Source organism: Fringilla coelebs, assembly GCF_963513975.1.
Source record: "Fringilla coelebs genome assembly, chromosome: 2".
Classification (NCBI taxonomy): domain Eukaryota; kingdom Metazoa; phylum Chordata; class Aves; order Passeriformes; family Fringillidae; genus Fringilla; species Fringilla coelebs.
In genome coordinates this window covers 77,088,657-77,105,979 of record NC_140029.1, presented here as the reverse complement: position 1 = coordinate 77,105,979, position 17,323 = coordinate 77,088,657, and the positions used below count along the sequence as shown (strand labels likewise).

General features: G+C 34.7%; 1 protein-coding gene across 1 annotated transcript in view; it reads left to right on the top strand.

Moving 5' to 3' along the window:
* Window positions 1-17,323, top strand: part of CEP126 (centrosomal protein 126) — a gene marked incomplete at both ends in the record, with an annotated part of 33,457 nt that overhangs the window by 3,519 nt on the left and 12,615 nt on the right. Inside the window, 3 exons of the mRNA XM_084226823.1 lie at window positions 5,175-5,320; window positions 6,684-6,804; window positions 10,205-10,409. Coding sequence (XP_084082949.1) covers window positions 5,175-5,320; window positions 6,684-6,804; window positions 10,205-10,409 — 472 coding nt within the window. The remainder of the gene's footprint in view (window positions 1-5,174; window positions 5,321-6,683; window positions 6,805-10,204; window positions 10,410-17,323) is intronic.

Genomic DNA, 17,323 nt, shown 5'->3' with positions numbered 1-17,323 from the left:
TTGATTTGTTGTCAATACTTCTAAAATGCAGCATTAAAGATACTCATCTTCTACAAGCTGTACACAGTTAATTGGTTTAGTAGTTAAAGACAAAGCATCACTTGCTCAGAAAGAGCAAGGATAGCTTTGGAAACAAAAGTCTCAGTAACTTAAATCTCAGATCATATTCAATCCCCCTGATGTCATCTGTTTCTTTGCATCTCTTGTGCTGACCCAGCTTCTTAGCTTTGTGTTAAGAACGGTACTTCAAGACAGCAAAAAACCATAGCCTACAGTTTTTACAAGTTGCCTGAGTATCAAGAAAGCAATTTCTTTATTGTCTTTCTGATACATGAATTTGCAATTTCAAGATCAGATTAAGAATATTCTCTGGGGCAGTAGCTGGCAGATATTTTGTTTAAATAACAGTATTCTGGAAATAAGAGCTACTGACTAAGCACATACTTAATGCAAATGAATAGGATATAATATTTTATGTTTCTGTAACACACTGCTTTCTAAATACCAGCTGTCAGTTTTGCTGGGGACTATAGACTTCGTGCTGTTACTGCTCAGTGCAAAATGTGTTTCCCATTTTACTGTGATGTTACTGTCTGCAGGTAGCTGGTTCATTCTGGAAATGCAATTGTTTATGTGCATTTTAAAATAAACCTTACAGTTGGTTATCTTGGTTCAGCATTTTGAATTACCTTGAAAAAGCTAATCCATCTATTGAAACTAGGGAAGGAAATCTATATCCATTTCCAATCTATTTCCAATCTATTGTTCTTTCCGTAATACTTTGTTTTCAACAAATGCACAAGCTTTGTGCTCCACCTACTGGCTGATTAACATCGATTATTTCATAAAAGCTCTTGAAATCATTCCCCAGTTTTGTTGATAGAGAATGAAAAGCAGTCTATGGCCAGAAATACGAGAACAATGTCAGCACTTGGTAAACAGAGAGGGGAGAATGTTAAGAATTTTGTATTTCTTTCTGCATCAGAATGAAACTGTGAAAAGTAGGTGATCACTGTAACCCCTGTGATGTGGACTTGCAGTATTGCCATTTCTGATAATGGGCTACAGGATTGTGCTAAATTTGCAAGGCCTAGGAACAGATGCTTGCCAAACTTGCTCTCTGAACTTTTCTTGACCTGACAGAAGCTTTGTTTTTCTTGGTTTAGCTGTAACTGCAATTTCTCTAAAAGACCATGTGTCTTTGGCTAATTTTGCCTTTATTTATCATTTTACTGTGGTTTTATATAGATAGCAGTAAGAAGCAGTTATTTTATGCAGAGAATTGGATATTTATGACTCTAAAATAATGAAGTAGTATAGAGAAACGCAGGCCTGGTATGGTAGCAGAGGCTTTGAAAACTGTAGGTGCAGGATGTGGCATAGAGGAGTGCAGGCAGGGAATGGTCAGAGATGTCACACAGGCTTGGCACTGGAGACCCCATGGCTATACTCACCAATAGCCAGCTAAAGAAGTGCAGAACTAGATCTGACAAACCTGGCTTTAGAGGTAATGAAGAGAAGAAAAGAACAGTATGTAACATACATAGAAGGCACCATGTATGGAATATTTGGAGGTACTGTGGAGCTACAGATTGATGATGATAGAGCAGAGGTGTAAAAGTGTATTAGCAAATACAAAAATTACTCCAAGTGGATCCTAAGGTGAGGGAGAAGAAAGCATTTACATGAAGATCCTGTAGGTCCTGGTGAAAGAACTCCAGATGCTGCCAGTTCACCTTAACACTCCAGCACAACCAGAATGAAACTACAAGCCCTGGGATGCAAAACAGCAATGCAAGAATGAGCATCAGGAAAGGGGATAGAAACTCAATGTGTGAATGACAGTTTAAACTGGTATATCACTATTACGGAGCCTTTTTCTGTGTTGAAGTATTCTAACAGTATTATTATTTTTCAGTAACAATTCTGGATTAATGAGAATTGTACTCTTAAGATTTGAATTATGCTAAGAAAAAAAAAATGCTTGACTATATAAGGTGTGCTTGGGTTTTGCCTATGAACAAGGCTTGGAATGTGACAAATGGTACATAGTGCAGGCAGCCCACCTGTGGATCTTTGGGGCATATTGCAGGACAGCCCTCTATGAGCCCATACAGTATTTTAGGGGTTGGTCCTTCTGAAGCTCTTGCAGCAATTTCAGGCTGTCTTTTTGTATTCAGTATACAATAATCAAAGAAGATTAAGGAATAGATTTAATATCTGTTCCTGCTCTTGAGAAGTGTCAGATAAAAAAGTTGATTTTTAGGCAATGTCCACAGATCTTTTTAAGGATATAAGATTGCTTCCTGTTTGACCATGAAGGGAATTTTGAGTGGGACACTGCATTCTAGCCTTTCCTTAATCCTACTGTAGTTACTGACCATACAAATATTTCCCTATCTCAATTTTAAAATTACTGTGCACTGGTTTACAACATGATGTAGCAAGTGAAGAATAATATCACCTCAGTATCCAAATGTTCATTTCATAGCACTCCATACACACTGTATATATTCCTTTTTAATTATCATTTTCATCCAATGCAGTAGTAAGCATTTAGTCCACCTGGGAATGTAGCATCTATCACTTCACTGTGAAGAGAATTTAACAAAATTAACCAGGAAATTGTTCTACCATCTAGTCATACTGTTTTCAACATAAAAATGCCTTCCACATAATGTCTGTATATGTGAGACAGCTAAGTATTTGAAGTTTTGTATTCCAAATTCTCCATAAATATTTTGGCAGCCATTTCAAAAATTGCTGCACTACTGGGTTGTTTATAGTAGACAGAAAAATTGGGTTAAAAAAACAGCAGTCAGGAAATTCTTCTGCTAGCTATCCATCTTAAAGCCATACTCTTTTGCCAATGTTACATCTGTGATATGAACCTAAGCTGGTGACTTAAGGAGAGTGCATGAACAAACACTTGCTTTAAATATTTTTCTGTAAGAGGGAAATGTGCATTTTTAAAATTATTTATTTTACATAATGAACCTAGGTGTTCCAATATACATTCTGCAAGGTCAAGAAGTTAATAAGGCTTCACCGAATAACTTTAATGTATTTCTTACATTGAAGTAAGATCCTTTTTTCTCCTTCTTGTCTTAATCCAAACTAAATATTGGTCATGATGAGCTGTGCTGAAAAAGACCTCTTGCATCAGCATTTGGACTTTCTCATTCCCATGTATATGGAACAACTTTTAATACTGATTATTAGGAATGTGGAAGAGTGTAGCTAAGCCATATTCAAAATAATCTGAAAAAAAATACTCTGACAGAATTGACTTTTCTCCTTTTTGGAGTTATACGCTGGAATTACTCCAGGTGTTAAGTTGTAGAATTTGCCACATGTCTGAATTTAACAACTATAGTTCAACTAAAGGCCTTGATCAGCTTCTAGAGATATTAAAGGGCTTCAAGATGAATGTGGTTAAAGTACTTATGAGGATAAGCAAGTCTGTTTCCTCTCCTGTGAATTTCATTTAGTCAAGATAAAATTGCGTATTTCTGTATTGGATTTTACGGTGAGTGAAATTCAGGAATACTGAAAGTGGACAATGAACTTTAGTTCTACTTTTTCATTCTAACATTTTTTGACAGCTATGTATATATGAGTTTTCAAAATAGTAAAAGTTCTTTCTCTCTCTCTCTCTGCTATGCTTTGGCTTCCAAGTGGATTAAAGTGAATATTCCTGTATAAGTGTGTACTTGGGAATTAGTTGGCAGTTTTTCTATTTTTTTACTATTGTGCAATTACAGCCTTTAAGCTTTCTAAAATAAAAAGTACCTATTTCAAATCATTTTTGTGTTTGTTTTCACAGGAGATAAGTCATCACATTGAAGGGATACTAGAGAGGGTCAAGTTAATTATTTCAGTTTGAACTTTTTCCCTGAAAAGCAAAGGGAATAATAATTAAAATAGCTTGAGTTAAGGAGGAGCTCTGTGAAGTAGCAGCATTGCTTCATTAAGCAAGAAGAACTATGAAGCGACTGCTAGTGATTAGAGTTATGGGAAGGTATCTTATTGTGATGAGGGAAACAAAGAACTTGGCTAAACTTTGCACTAATGCTGGCTAGAAGGGGACCCTACTTAGTGTATTAGTGACCTGTTAAATCACATTTCTAATACACAGATGGGAAGCTCCCAGCTGTAGTGATCTTTGCATGGCAGGTTTTGGAAGTTTCACGTGAAGACCATTACTTTTACAGTATTACTGCTTTTAGAATAGAATGTTTCCAGGGATGGGACATCTACAACCTCTCTGGGTTACCTGCTCCAGTGTTTCACCACCCTCACTGTAAAAAAATTTCTTCCTTATATCTAGTCTGAATCTACCCTCTTTTAGTTTAAAACCATTAAATATGACTTGCCTGCATAGACACTGTGCCAATAAATATTCTGGGTATATTTCACTCAGGGAGCTAATTTGTCAGTAAAAGTTGATGATTCTGTCAGCAGGAGAAAAGATTCTACATAGCTTCATGAAGCTCATGCCTACTGAAGGAAACTTTTGTGATGATGGTTATTTTTGACTAGAGTCTGCTTTGCTTTCCAACCAGTGAGAGGAGCCATTTAATTTATTTTTAATAATAACAGATTCTGTCAAGTATAGTTTTGTGTTACTGTTTTATACCGTTTTGTGCTGCTAAACTGATTGTCTTTCCGGAAGCTTCTTAACAATCACAACTTGATACTTACTCTTGTATATTTATCAATAAAAGCGGTAGTTCCTTTGTGTTATTTCAAAATAACAACTTTTAACTGTTTTTACTTCCCCAACAGCTTATGAAAAGCACACACAGAGCATTTGCAGTTAACCTTTCTACTGATCTGCTCACTATGGTACACTTATGTGGTACTGTAAAGGCTTGTAAAAGTCACATTGGTGACAAGAACTGGTCAAGTCTGTGTGTTAATTCCCATATAAAAAATCCCTGGTTGAGGCTAAGAAATTGAAATATTTTATGACTCTTCATCACCCACTGTCCTGTTTACCTTCCAACAAGCTCTAAAAATCCAGCTGTGCTGAAGTTAATAGCATTTAATTTATGAACAAACAATTTGCTTTTGTACTAAAATGGCAAGTTGGTAAGCAAGTAAGTTACTAGTATTTCAGTAAATGTAATTCATAAACACAGGAATTATCTACTTTTGCTTCTTATATACAGATCCTTTGAAAAAAGACAGAAGGAAGAAGAAGCAAAAGAACAAAGATATAGAGAACAAGTTCTGCAGCAGAGGAAAATTAAATTTCAGGAGGCAACTGCTAAGTTCCAACATGCTCATCAGTCCTTTTCTCAGCAGAAACAAAGAGGTTTGTCAATTAACTGTTATTCACAATACAAGTGTTTTTATATTCACAGAATCAGTGACTAGTTAAGGTTGGAAGGGACCTCTGGAGGCCATTAGTCTTTTCTGTTAGTAAACAGAAAAATTAACTTCACTCAAAGTAATTGAATTCACAAAAGCCAAACAACTAACAAGAAGCTCAGATCTGATAGATAAGACAGTTGGGTAGGGGAAATAAAACCAGATTTTTTGTTTTCTAAAAACTCTGTTTTGAGATATTTCACTTTATTCCAGTCACAGTAAGTACATGACCTCCTTGAGGTATTGTGGCTTCCTGGGTTTTCCCCCCTTTTTTGGCTGCAGTGTGCTTATTGGTTGCAGTACTGTGCTTCCACAGCAGGGTGAGAGATGTTACAAAGCCAGTTACTAGGATAGTGTAATGATCCCGTCTTTGAACCTTTGGATATAAAATATTCCAAAATGTGCATTTTATTTTTCATTGAGTAAATGCAGTCCCAGTATATATAAATATGGTATACATAACTTTTTTTTTCCTGAATTAGTCCACTTTCTAAGCCGTTCTCTTGCTGTGAAGCAACGATCACTTCAGCTTGGTTCCTGCTTTCTTGGAATCAGCGCAGATTGGCAGGAGTTTTTAGCAGCATTGGCCAAGTCTGATTTCCCGTCAACTTTCCAGTGTTCAAATGCTTAAGATATGGTCTATTACTTAGGTATTCTTTAACAGATTTACTCTCCCAACTGCAGTTGTGCCAGCTGTGAGGTAATGTCTCTGACTTCAAGATCAAATGTCAGATTAAAATAACAAAATAGAGCAGTGCTGGTTTAAGGCTTCTTCATAGCTCTACTGACAGCCCAGACTGTGTAGCAATAGAAGGAATAACAGTTTTTTCTCTTGGTTTTCCTTTATAGAAATTCTGCCTCGGCTACTCTCTATCCTACTTCTACTCACTTGAAAGTGGCAACACATTGTGCCTGTCTGGACTTTTTCTTTCCCCACTGGTTCAATTATTAAGTTACAATTTGGCCTCTGTAAAATATCTGCAAGCCATAACTTTGGCTTAGTGCATGAGTGGAATAATCATGATGTAAAAACAAAGTTAGATTTTTTTAACCTTGTATTTTTTCAATGGTGCAGTTTAAAAGCAAATAGCAAAACTGTTGAATACATGTGTGACTGTAAACACTTAAATAGACTGGGATTTTGTTTCAGAGGAACTCAAAGTGCTCTTGCATATCTAATAATGCTAAACTACTGTGTTTATTGTAACTGTCTGGATTTAGGCTTCCAAACTTCAGCAACTTAACCAAACCATTTATGGTAAAATATTCCAATTTTAAAAAACTCTTTCCCCATTGTATGTTTTTAGCTCTGATCCCTCCAGTCCAGACAAAAGCAGCTTTTCAGTTAGAAGAAGCTCTTGAACAAATTAAAGGATCAGTTTTAACCCCAGGACTGTGCTTGCAAAACATAAACAAACTCAACCTCAGGTAAGCACTCCTGTTCATTCTGATGATCAAAGGAAGTAAATTTCTTACTGTATTCAATAAACAGCAGACAACTACCTTTAAGAAATTGTAGGGCATTTCTCTTGTGGCAAAGAGATCATTTCTGTGAACTTATCCAATGAAATATTGTACAATTTCGTAGAGTTGTTTGTTTCCAGTTGGTAAGACAGCAGAGGACATGACACAAACCTTTTCCCCTCGGTCAAATTCTGGGAACAGTCAAGACTAACCCAATCTCCAATCAGTTATAGTCCAACTCAGATTGCCATGGTTATCAAACCATTTGCTGTTCTCAGAATTATTCTGTCTAGGTGATTTTTTATTCAGATTTTTCTCCTTTTGACATTCAAGGATATACTAGTTTATATGTTCACCCAAGGATCTTCTTTCCAGCTATCATTCCTTTATATTGCTCATTCTCTATGTGAATCAAGAGTGTCCTGGTAACAATTTGACCTGAAATTTCATTTTATATCACATAAAATTTTATTTGCATACTTTTCATTCTACCCAAGCACTGTTTCTGAGATACCTTGACTTATAACAGAATATTCCTTCATATATACTTTATCTGCTGTATTTCCTACTAGTTCCTGATTATCTCTTTCCTAACCTCTCATTTCTTTAACATTTCAGATCAGGGGGCTATTTTTGTTGTTGCTTCTTTTGTTATTCCTTTCTGCATTTCAGTCATTTTCTGCATGATATAAATTGTGCAGATTTTCAGAACAGAGATAAATTCTGCCTGAAAGGGGTCTCCCTACTTTTGGCTTTCAGTGTGTTCTTCAGTCTGACATTGATACTCAACTAGTTTATGTATCTCTGCTCTGATTAACACATTTTCAGATGATAAACTGGTCAGTGGAGAAAATATTTTATAACTCATAGAGCTTAACGCTCATGCTATTTTCTAGTCAACATTCATAGGAAGATTGCAGCAATAAAACCATAGCAACAAACAAGGAATCTACCTGTTAAATCTAAGTTTCATTTATGGCAAAAAACATAGCTGTTTTTGAACCCTATCTCAGATTTTCTGATCATTTGTCTCATTTCACTCATAAGCTTGATTAAGTACAGCATCTCACTGCCTTAATCATTACTTTCCTTATTTTTCAACTTTTTTCAAGCTGCTTCTTGTGCAACACATTGCACAAACCACTTACCATTTCTTAGAGCACTTTCACTCTATTTTTATTTGTATAATGTAAAAAACTCACTATCCTTTAATAATGATCGTGTGTTCTTTTTCTGGCTTTCATTTTCTTAACTTATTTTCCTAAGAAAATTATATTTATATGTTCATAATCTTTTACAATTTGTTTTCCCCTAGTAACCAATTTGAGAGAAAGCTAAGAATCTTGAGGTTAATTATATCTCTGTAAGTTTGAAATTAGAAATTTCTCAAGGAAAAAAAAAGGAAAATAAGTTACCCCAGCATCTGAAAAGTTGAGTCCACTATGACCCGTTGGAAGGTTGCAAGACAGCTAGTACAGACAAAACAGAAGAGTATTTTGAGAAGGTTCTTAAAAAGTCACCAGTTCTGAGCTGTAAAGCTTTAAACATTTCTTATAATCCCTTTAATTGGAAATTTTGGGACAGGTAATAACTAACTCATATGAAATAGTAGATACCTTTCTGTATTTCTGTTGCTTCTTACAATTTTATAAATGCTGAAGCCAAAAGTCTTGTGTCATCTTTAGAATTTACCCTTCCTCAGAAAGATAATGCCTATAATTAATTGACAGTTCCCTCTTAAAGGAAGAAATGAATACTGTATTAAGTATGCAAGATAAAGATAGCTTCAGACCCAAGTGAATATCTGAATTTTACAAGATTCTAGGATTCATAATGTCTGTCGTTTAAAAGGTGTAAAAAAATAAATTAAACAATGGAGACATATTAACTCCTCTTGGAGAAAGCAAAAGTCCTGAAACACCTAATAAGTGTATTCCATGCTGCAGTAGAGCCATTTTGCTTCTAGTAGGGTTTAGTTATTGAAAGCTAAAGCAAAGGTTTTGGAGAACTCATTAGCCAACAGGCACAGGGATATTTGTACATTAGGTGTGTAAATGGCATGCTGCTCTTTTTATAGAATATATTTCCCTATTGGTGTTTAAAATTGCTATGTTTGATGAAGTTTAGTCTTGGGATATAAACTTTAATATGACATATCAAAAATGGTCTGTAGAAAAGTTGGAATGTTGAAACTTTTGTAAATATAAATGGTCCAAGCATGTAGAAATTTTTATCAATTTTAATGGTCTAAGCACTCAAATAAATATAAAGAAAGTTTTGTGTGTCCAAAAAACCAACCATCCATTTTTGGGGGCCAGGTGTCAGTCAGTATGGTCCACAATAACAAAAAAAGATTTGGGATAGGGAGAATATCTACCATTCAAAAAAAACCAGCACATAGTTTTCTAAGTTCAGTAAAAAAATATGTGAATTTGTTCTCCCTTTTTGCTGTCAGCCATCTCCTCAGAAATAATAAATTCCATTTTATGCTCTCCTTAGGTCACTGCAATTGAGCCAATGTTTTTTGTAGTCTTGTATAAAATCTCCTGGAAAATAACAATAATCTTAAGGGTTTGAAAGTTTCCATTTTCCATTGCCCTAAAATTATAAGTGTAATAAATACAAAAAAAAAGGTCTTATTAGATTATTTACCCACTTGAAACAGATCCAGTAAAAAGAAAAGGGACAATTTTAGGTGCAGGAAGAGAAGGCTCAGAAGAAAAGCCTTAAGCTGAAGAAATAGATAGAAATGAAGGAAAGAGGTTATTGAATTTCTGTACATATGTAAAACATATCTTTTCAACTAAGAGCTGGTCAGAGGGCCCAACTACACTAGCTACTCTAAAGATTTTTTTTGTCAGGCAGCAAATACTGATTCTTTAATAGACCACAAATACTGACATTACACATCATTGGTAGATTTGGGTTCTCTGGATACTGGAAAGCCTTCTTGCTCTTTGAAGTAAGGGAATACCTTCCAGCATCAATATAATTATACTCTGCATAAGCCAACTTTATGGAAAAATAAAGCCCATTTTCCTGTTTGTTTGGATTTTTTTCTTTTGTTAAAAAAACCCCTCCATGTTCCGTTTCTATAAATTACCAAAGTGTTGGCTGATATTTTCCATATTAATGTATCTTGGAGCAGTCACCCAACAACCCAATCAGAACATTCTATTTATAAATAAACAAGTGAGAAGTTCTAAAATGGAAAGTGTTGGACACATTCAAATAGTACTAACAGCATTTGTTGGGCTCTTTATCCCTTATTAAAGTTCTATACTTTTGGTAAGAAACATATTTAAAAATGTACAGTTGATGAATAGAAATAAGACAGAGTAATAATTTGCTTGTTTATATCAAGAACCACAGATGACACGTCATGCTCATCACGTCGTGCATGTAAAAGTGATTCTTTCTGCCAGAAGCGGAATTCAGCAATGTTTGGCTGTGATGAAATAATACAGGAGAGCAGTAGAACAGACACGGACAGTCGCCAACTTCTCTTCCAGAAAAATCTGAAAGAAATGCAGCAGCTCCTTGAAAAACAGCATCTCAATAACTTGGAGGTATGATATTTTCATTTTCATATGATTCATTGCAAGATGATTTTAAGTGTGACACAAAGTCTCTTAAATGTGAAAAAAAATTAAAGTTCTGTTCAGCTGTCTTTATCAATTAGACAGTACGGGAGGGGAGACATTACTGTGCCTTATCAATAGATTATTTTTAGTAAAATTATACATATTTTCCAGTAAGAAGTCAGAGATCTTTAAAAATACTTATAAGAATGTTTTCACAAATTCATCCAAGATACCTGTTATGTTGTCCTTTTTTCCTGTTAATGTCAGATTTGTATATCAGACTTCTTGTATCTGACATTGGTAGCCATTAGTTGATGACAGGAGTCTTGTGATCTTGTGATTTAAGTTTCTAAACTTAAATTGATGATTTTCAGTGAACACCCAAGTTTCTGCTGTGCTGATTGTGACGGCACAAAATGCTATAGCAGTATTATGATGGCATGTGAAATGTTGGTGTGATGATATGTTAGAGATTGACTTCAAGACTCTTGAGATCCGTTTTTATCATCCTTGGAATAGCTGCAGGTGTTCCAATAATGAGCTTTTTCTGCCTAAACTAATTTTTAGATTGAAAATAAGTTTTAAAACTCACCTTAGAAACAGTGAAAATCAAGAACTGAGCTCTGAGGTGATTTTTAGTTGTGCATCTTTAAGTGTGATTTTATGACTCAGTGTTGTCTTTGATTTTGGAAATACTGTCTTCAACATTACATTTTCTGGAAAAAAGAGGGCATTGTTTGGGGCTCATTCTTTTATTTCTAGAATATCTTATTGGTGTCCAGAGTCGTGGTATCTGAAATGACCTGGACTCCATGAAGCCCGTCCCTCTATTTTGGTCATGGCTGCAGGCATAGAATCATGGGGGGCCATAGAGCAAGGGCTTTCCCTTTTAATACAAGTGTATGGATAACTAGTGAAAGACTTTAGAGACTTCAGATATGGTTTGATATTGATATTTCTAGGAGCATTCCTCTCTGCCTTTGTATCTACTTTTTTCTGATGATTATGCCTGAAAATCTTGAGCAGCTGATGGCTAACACAGAAAATCTCACTCAACTGGAGTGAGGTTCAAAAAAGTTGAATGGAGAGAAAGTATAGTTCTGCTGGCAGTGTTCTTATTTCTAAGCATAAAAGAAGGAAGAGAAAGTGACAATTTTCTATAAATTTCTATAGAGAGCTGATAAAACTGAATTCTAGATAACCTCTTTTAAAAAATCCAAAAAATATTAGCTTTTTTTTTAATAATATCACATTTGCATTTCACTTGTAGAGAGTTTGCAAGTCCCTCCCTAAATGATGATGCTGAATTTGGCAGTAGCTGCATTAGAACATCTTAGAATTAGAAAACAAAACACATTCTCTTTGAGAAAAATATATAAAAATATTATTCTAAATATATTTTAAGACTTCTATATTGGAGTGTTTTATCAAACAGAATTATCACTTCCTAATTGAATTCTAGGGGAAAACGGCTATGAGTCATGCATAAATTTTTACTTTTAGTTTTTTGTAAATGTTATCATCAACTTTGGACAGTGCATATAATATAGGAATTTGTGTTTACAAATTAATGTATTTTTGAAAATACCTGCAAAAAATTTTGAATTTTTTCCAGAAGGTATTTTTCTGCTACCACTAGGGGTTGCTCAGCTTCTTTCCTCTGATGAATAGTTTCAAAATGTAAATATTTATACTTCAGACATTTGGACTTGCTTTCTTGAAATTGCATGCTTTGGACTCTGATTAGAAAAATAGTCAAGAAAGCTATTGACCTTGTTCTAAGGCCTGAGTTTTGGAAGTTTAATACTTGGATTGTGTTGATGGCTGGCGTGCATGTGCATTGTGATGTCCTGTATTCTGAAATAGTATTTATATAATACTGTTATTAATAAAATTTATCATTTATAATGATTTCAAATACTCCTACTGAAATCAATACACTTCAGTGGTCTTGATACTACCTGTTGTCCAAAGTAATTTCTGAAATTAAAGTATTTCACTATGCACATGCTTTGCAACCTAGCCATCCATTGAGATCCTTTGACCTCTCTTTGTTTCTGTTTTTACAGGCCCAACAGGATTATAAAGATTCCTAAAATTCTTTACTTTCCTACAGGGCAATAAAGTTCTGTGTGACCCCTTACCAGTAGATTTGTTGTGTTGCCTGCTTTACATCTCTAAATATTTGTACAGATTCATTGCTAAGCCAAGGGTTTTAGTGGCTTCTACCGTTTTCCAAAATTATTTTGTGTTAAGTATTGAGAGCAGTAGATTTTATTTTGTGCAATAGTTTCATCCAAGCCAGTACATCAAGTTACTGTTTTATGTTCATGAATATGTTCCATTTTGAAGAATTTAATATTGCTAACTTCATTAACAAATAAAGGTTTTGTCTCTCCATCCTTTCCTGGTTTTATTGCATGCATAAATAAATCCTTTAAGGTGGAGCTAGTACCATGGTCTTTAGCTAAAGGTGCATGCAGCTTTTAACCAAATTACATTAGTCCCAAAGTGCTCAACATTTTTTTGAACTGTTAACTCTTTATGTTGAAATTTTCCATTTCTGGTACCTGTCTTGGACTGAATAATTTAGAAAATTTCCACTAAATGGCTCAGTTGTGACAAGGACGAGTATTTTTCAGGTATTTTTTCTCTTTTTCTTTTTGTCACCTCTTCAATTTTGTGGCCATGCAACATTATTTTGATCAGTACAATATTTCTAGGCTCTACCAGAAAAAAATTTGCATTATGCCTGAATTAAACTGGTTGCATTATATTTTATGTCTATAGTTTCATTTTTTAAACAAAATACTTGGAAGTAAGAGCTAATTCAAGACAAAATAGGTGTAGATTATCACATGGAGATTGTATTTTCCTATTCCCTCCTTTATATGACCATAATTAGGTTACTCAAGTGGTACCTGTGAAATCTGAATTTAGATCCCTTTCAGGCTGATTTGAAGCAGTATTTTTACCTTGGTTTGCTGTTTATTCTGAGAATATTAGGCAGCCATTGAAGTACTCAATACCTCTCTTTCTATGGATACCATTCCCCTTGGAAAAAAATACTTCAATATTTATTGAAATATGAATGGAACACTGGTATAATTTCTCAGAATTTGCAACCCAAAATATATTTTGTCTAATACAGGAAAAAGTTGTATCTTACTGTACTGTGTGTGTTTATACATGTTACATATAAAATCACAAAACTGTCTGAGAAACAATGAAGAATATTTTCTAAGTGATGTTCCACTGAATGGTCTGGGCACCACCTGCCTTGCAGGAGTTCACTTGTAAAGCTGTTAGCTGTTGGTGTTATTGTGCTTTTGAGTTTCACAGTGTCTGTGAAATGGAGATGTTTCAGGTAACGGATGGAAAAACTGTTGTATGACTTGGAATGAGTTAACCAAAAGTTCCTTCTGCAAGAGGTGTTGCCAGTCTAATTCTTTAGAGCCATAGGCAAGACCAGCATGGAAGAAAGGAGTGCTGTGTACAGAGTCTTTCCCAAGCATCAAAAACCTTGAGAGTGCTCAAGGCTAGTTAGTGGGAAAACAGACTCAGATAAGGATGCTTAGGATAAAATGACACTGAAGCAGAAGTCAAACCCGATTTTGCAGAGACCATTCAACAACTTGAAACAGGTTTCTATAGTCACCTTAAATCTAGAAATGTTGGCTATTTTTTAACTTGTAAATGTGAGTGTTAACGTTTTTATGTTGATCATTTAAATTATATGACAGGCCTGAGTGATTTCCTTACTTATTTTCGTCTTGGCAGGAGGAGAGGTGTTCAGTTTTCATTGGCTTTGAACCAATATTGTGACTAACATCTATCTTCCACATTATTTCAGTAATCCAAAATTCACATGTGCTATAAAGACAAATTGAAATGTATCTCCAGACTAAATTATTTTACCCAAATGCTCCAACTTGTTTTGATTGTGTATATTCCTCAAGAGTAGGTTTTGAGGTTTTGGGGGTGGTTTTTCATAAAATAACTTATTCTAAGCTTGTGCTGTGTAAAATCCTATGGCAATCTTCATACCTGACCATCTGGAGTTCATTCAACAGTGTCTTTCCTCAGTTCAAAGCCCTTCTTGAATGGGTAATAATGTAGGATTGAAGCTGAAAGAGATTTTCAGTACAAAACAGGTTGTTTCAGAGTTAGACTTTTGCATGGATAAGGTTTTGCTTGTGGATATATAATTAATTGTAATTGTCTGATTGTTGTATATACAGCATAGCTCACAAACCACAGGAGCAAGGAAATTGATACTGTCCTTTAATATATACCTATTCCTTTTTTACAAGGATATAGCTTTTTCATAAGAATTGCCATACATATTAACATGACTTCGTTTTTGGGTTTACATTCATAGATAGATAGATAGATATGCACTATATATAGATATGCACTAAAATATTTTTGTCATACTTCCTGTCTGGTTTTGGAGAGATTTGTTTACTGCAACAGAGTAAGATGTTCATAAATGTAGCTGAAAGAAAGGAACAGAGTAAAAAATAGCAGCACCAAATCTTTAGTGTACTGCAGTTACAGTAAAACGTGTGCTTGCAGGAAGCGACTGGAAGATATAAAGTTGGTGCATATGGGTCTATCAGAATGCTGCATTATACTAACATGGTATTATCACTGGTAGTATATACAGGTGTCTCAAGGGGATGTTGGAAAATCTGTTGATTTCTCATGAAGATTAAAGTATCAATCTCCACAGTAATTTTGCCCCTTTGAAGATGGCAGAGCTGTGTTTTAGGTTTTTTTAAAAAGATAAGACTTCTGTGAATTTTAAAGCAACACAGAATTCAGCTACATTTTTGTATCCTAGTATTCTGTTCATATCTTAGTATTCTAATGGTGGCCTGGGTAACCAGGAGCCAAATCAATTATTTAATTATTTCTAATATTAATTATTATAAACCTGCAGCAGTCCTACTGTAGTATTTAGTAGCTTGAGCTTTGCTGGACAGTTTATTCCAAATACTTGCATATCTCCATAAGTATGGTTCACCATAAATAAAGTACAAAATAAAGCATCAAACCAATCAGCCAAAATTCAGAAGACAAGGATAAGCAGAGAGTAACTGGGACCTCTTTCAGAAGACTGGAAGTTCTTGTGCTAAACAAAGAATTTCACTGTTTCAAACAGTGGCAAGATTAAAAAAATTAGCCTTTGAATTTTGTAGGCTCATTGGGGGAAGATTGATGCTGAAAGCTTGTACAAATTCTTAAAAATCAAATCTGTGAAGTTCTTAGGAAGAATGTATGTCTTGAAACATATCTGATTGAAAAAAGTTGAATTTGTAAGAGAGGTAACATATAAGTCACAGAATTTTTTTTCAAGATAACTGAAGCATGCGGTGAATGTTGGAAATTACATGAAACTTCCTTATTAGGTAAATTTATTTCTAGAAAGATATAAATATAAGTATTAGAAAATGCTCTTAGATATATTGTTTAGCCTTCAGGTTTTCCTGTATGGAGTCAGCTTTCTACTTAGTGATCCTTGTGATCTCTTTCAACTCGAGATGTTCCCTGATTCTAAAAGTATTTCTGTATCTGACCTTTAGGATTTCCTTACATAAATCCACCTTCTGCCCTGGCTGTTGCTGTGCATTGCACAACAGTGAGACCATGTTAAAAACTCTTCCATCTTTACAAAGTACATTGCTAAAAGTAAAAGTGATTCTTTTTCATCGACTAAAAAAATGTATACTATTTTTTTTTTTTAATAAAGAGCTCTGGTAGGGTTCCTTAGCTGAACGAGAGAATATTTTAAAAATTATATTCACACACGGATTCATTCAGGAACTGTGTACTGGTCAAATAGTATTAATCTATTCTTTTTTACTGATATTATGGCTTCAGTTCATTCAAATCTGTTAACTGTAGTAATTAAAATTATTATTAGTTAAACGCTACAGAACTTCTAGAATTCATAGTTCATATCCATGCCCAGTATTTCTATATGATTATCTGCCTTATCATGGTTTTTAATTAGGCAATCCCATGCTATTGTTGTAAGACAAATTTCCAGGGTAGATGATGCTTGCTCAAACTGCATTTATTAATGGGTTAGAAGCAAAAAATGGGAACAATGCATTATGACGCACACTGCCTCACCATTTTATAATTTAACAATTTTAATCGTATTTTTACCTAGCATTATAAATTGCATTCCTGGAACTGAATGACCAGATTAGTGTGTAAGAGTTAGACACCTGGGACAGGGTACCTGAGAAACAACACTCTGAGTACTGAGGTGCTAAACCAACAGAGACAAGTTCAGCTGAAAATTTGTTTCCTACACAATTATGTACATTTACCTCAGGGCTTATTAAGACTGAAAATCAGAGTGAAACATTGGTATTCGGTGTTCAGATAGCTTTTCTTTTAAAATCTTCTGATGGCAGGCCTTACTGATATTGCCTGCATGCCTATGAAATTAGAAACAAGTTCTTTTTATACTGAGAAGTGTGAAACTGCATTTCTAGCATCCTGTGATGATATTTCAAATAGGTCCTTTCAAAAACTCATAGATTCATATATAGGTAGTTTCTGTATTCTTAGCCTGAGAGGAGATCAGACACCTAGGCATCAGACCGGGAAAGACAGCAGTGTTGATAGTAAGCTTTTCTCTGGTCATCCTGCACCTTCAGAGCTTCTGTGGTGGGTTTGGCACAATGGAATGGAACTCTTGTGTAAGGTAAGCACCAAAATCCTTTCCCAGTGTCACTTGCTCTCTTGAGTCTACCCAAATCTTCTGAGAAATAAGTATTGTGTAGTGCTATGTACATGATGTTTTTCAAACTTATATAGAAATGCGATTATTAGTTTTGAATGGACTTTCCAATTCCACAGTTGGTAAATTTGAAACGAGT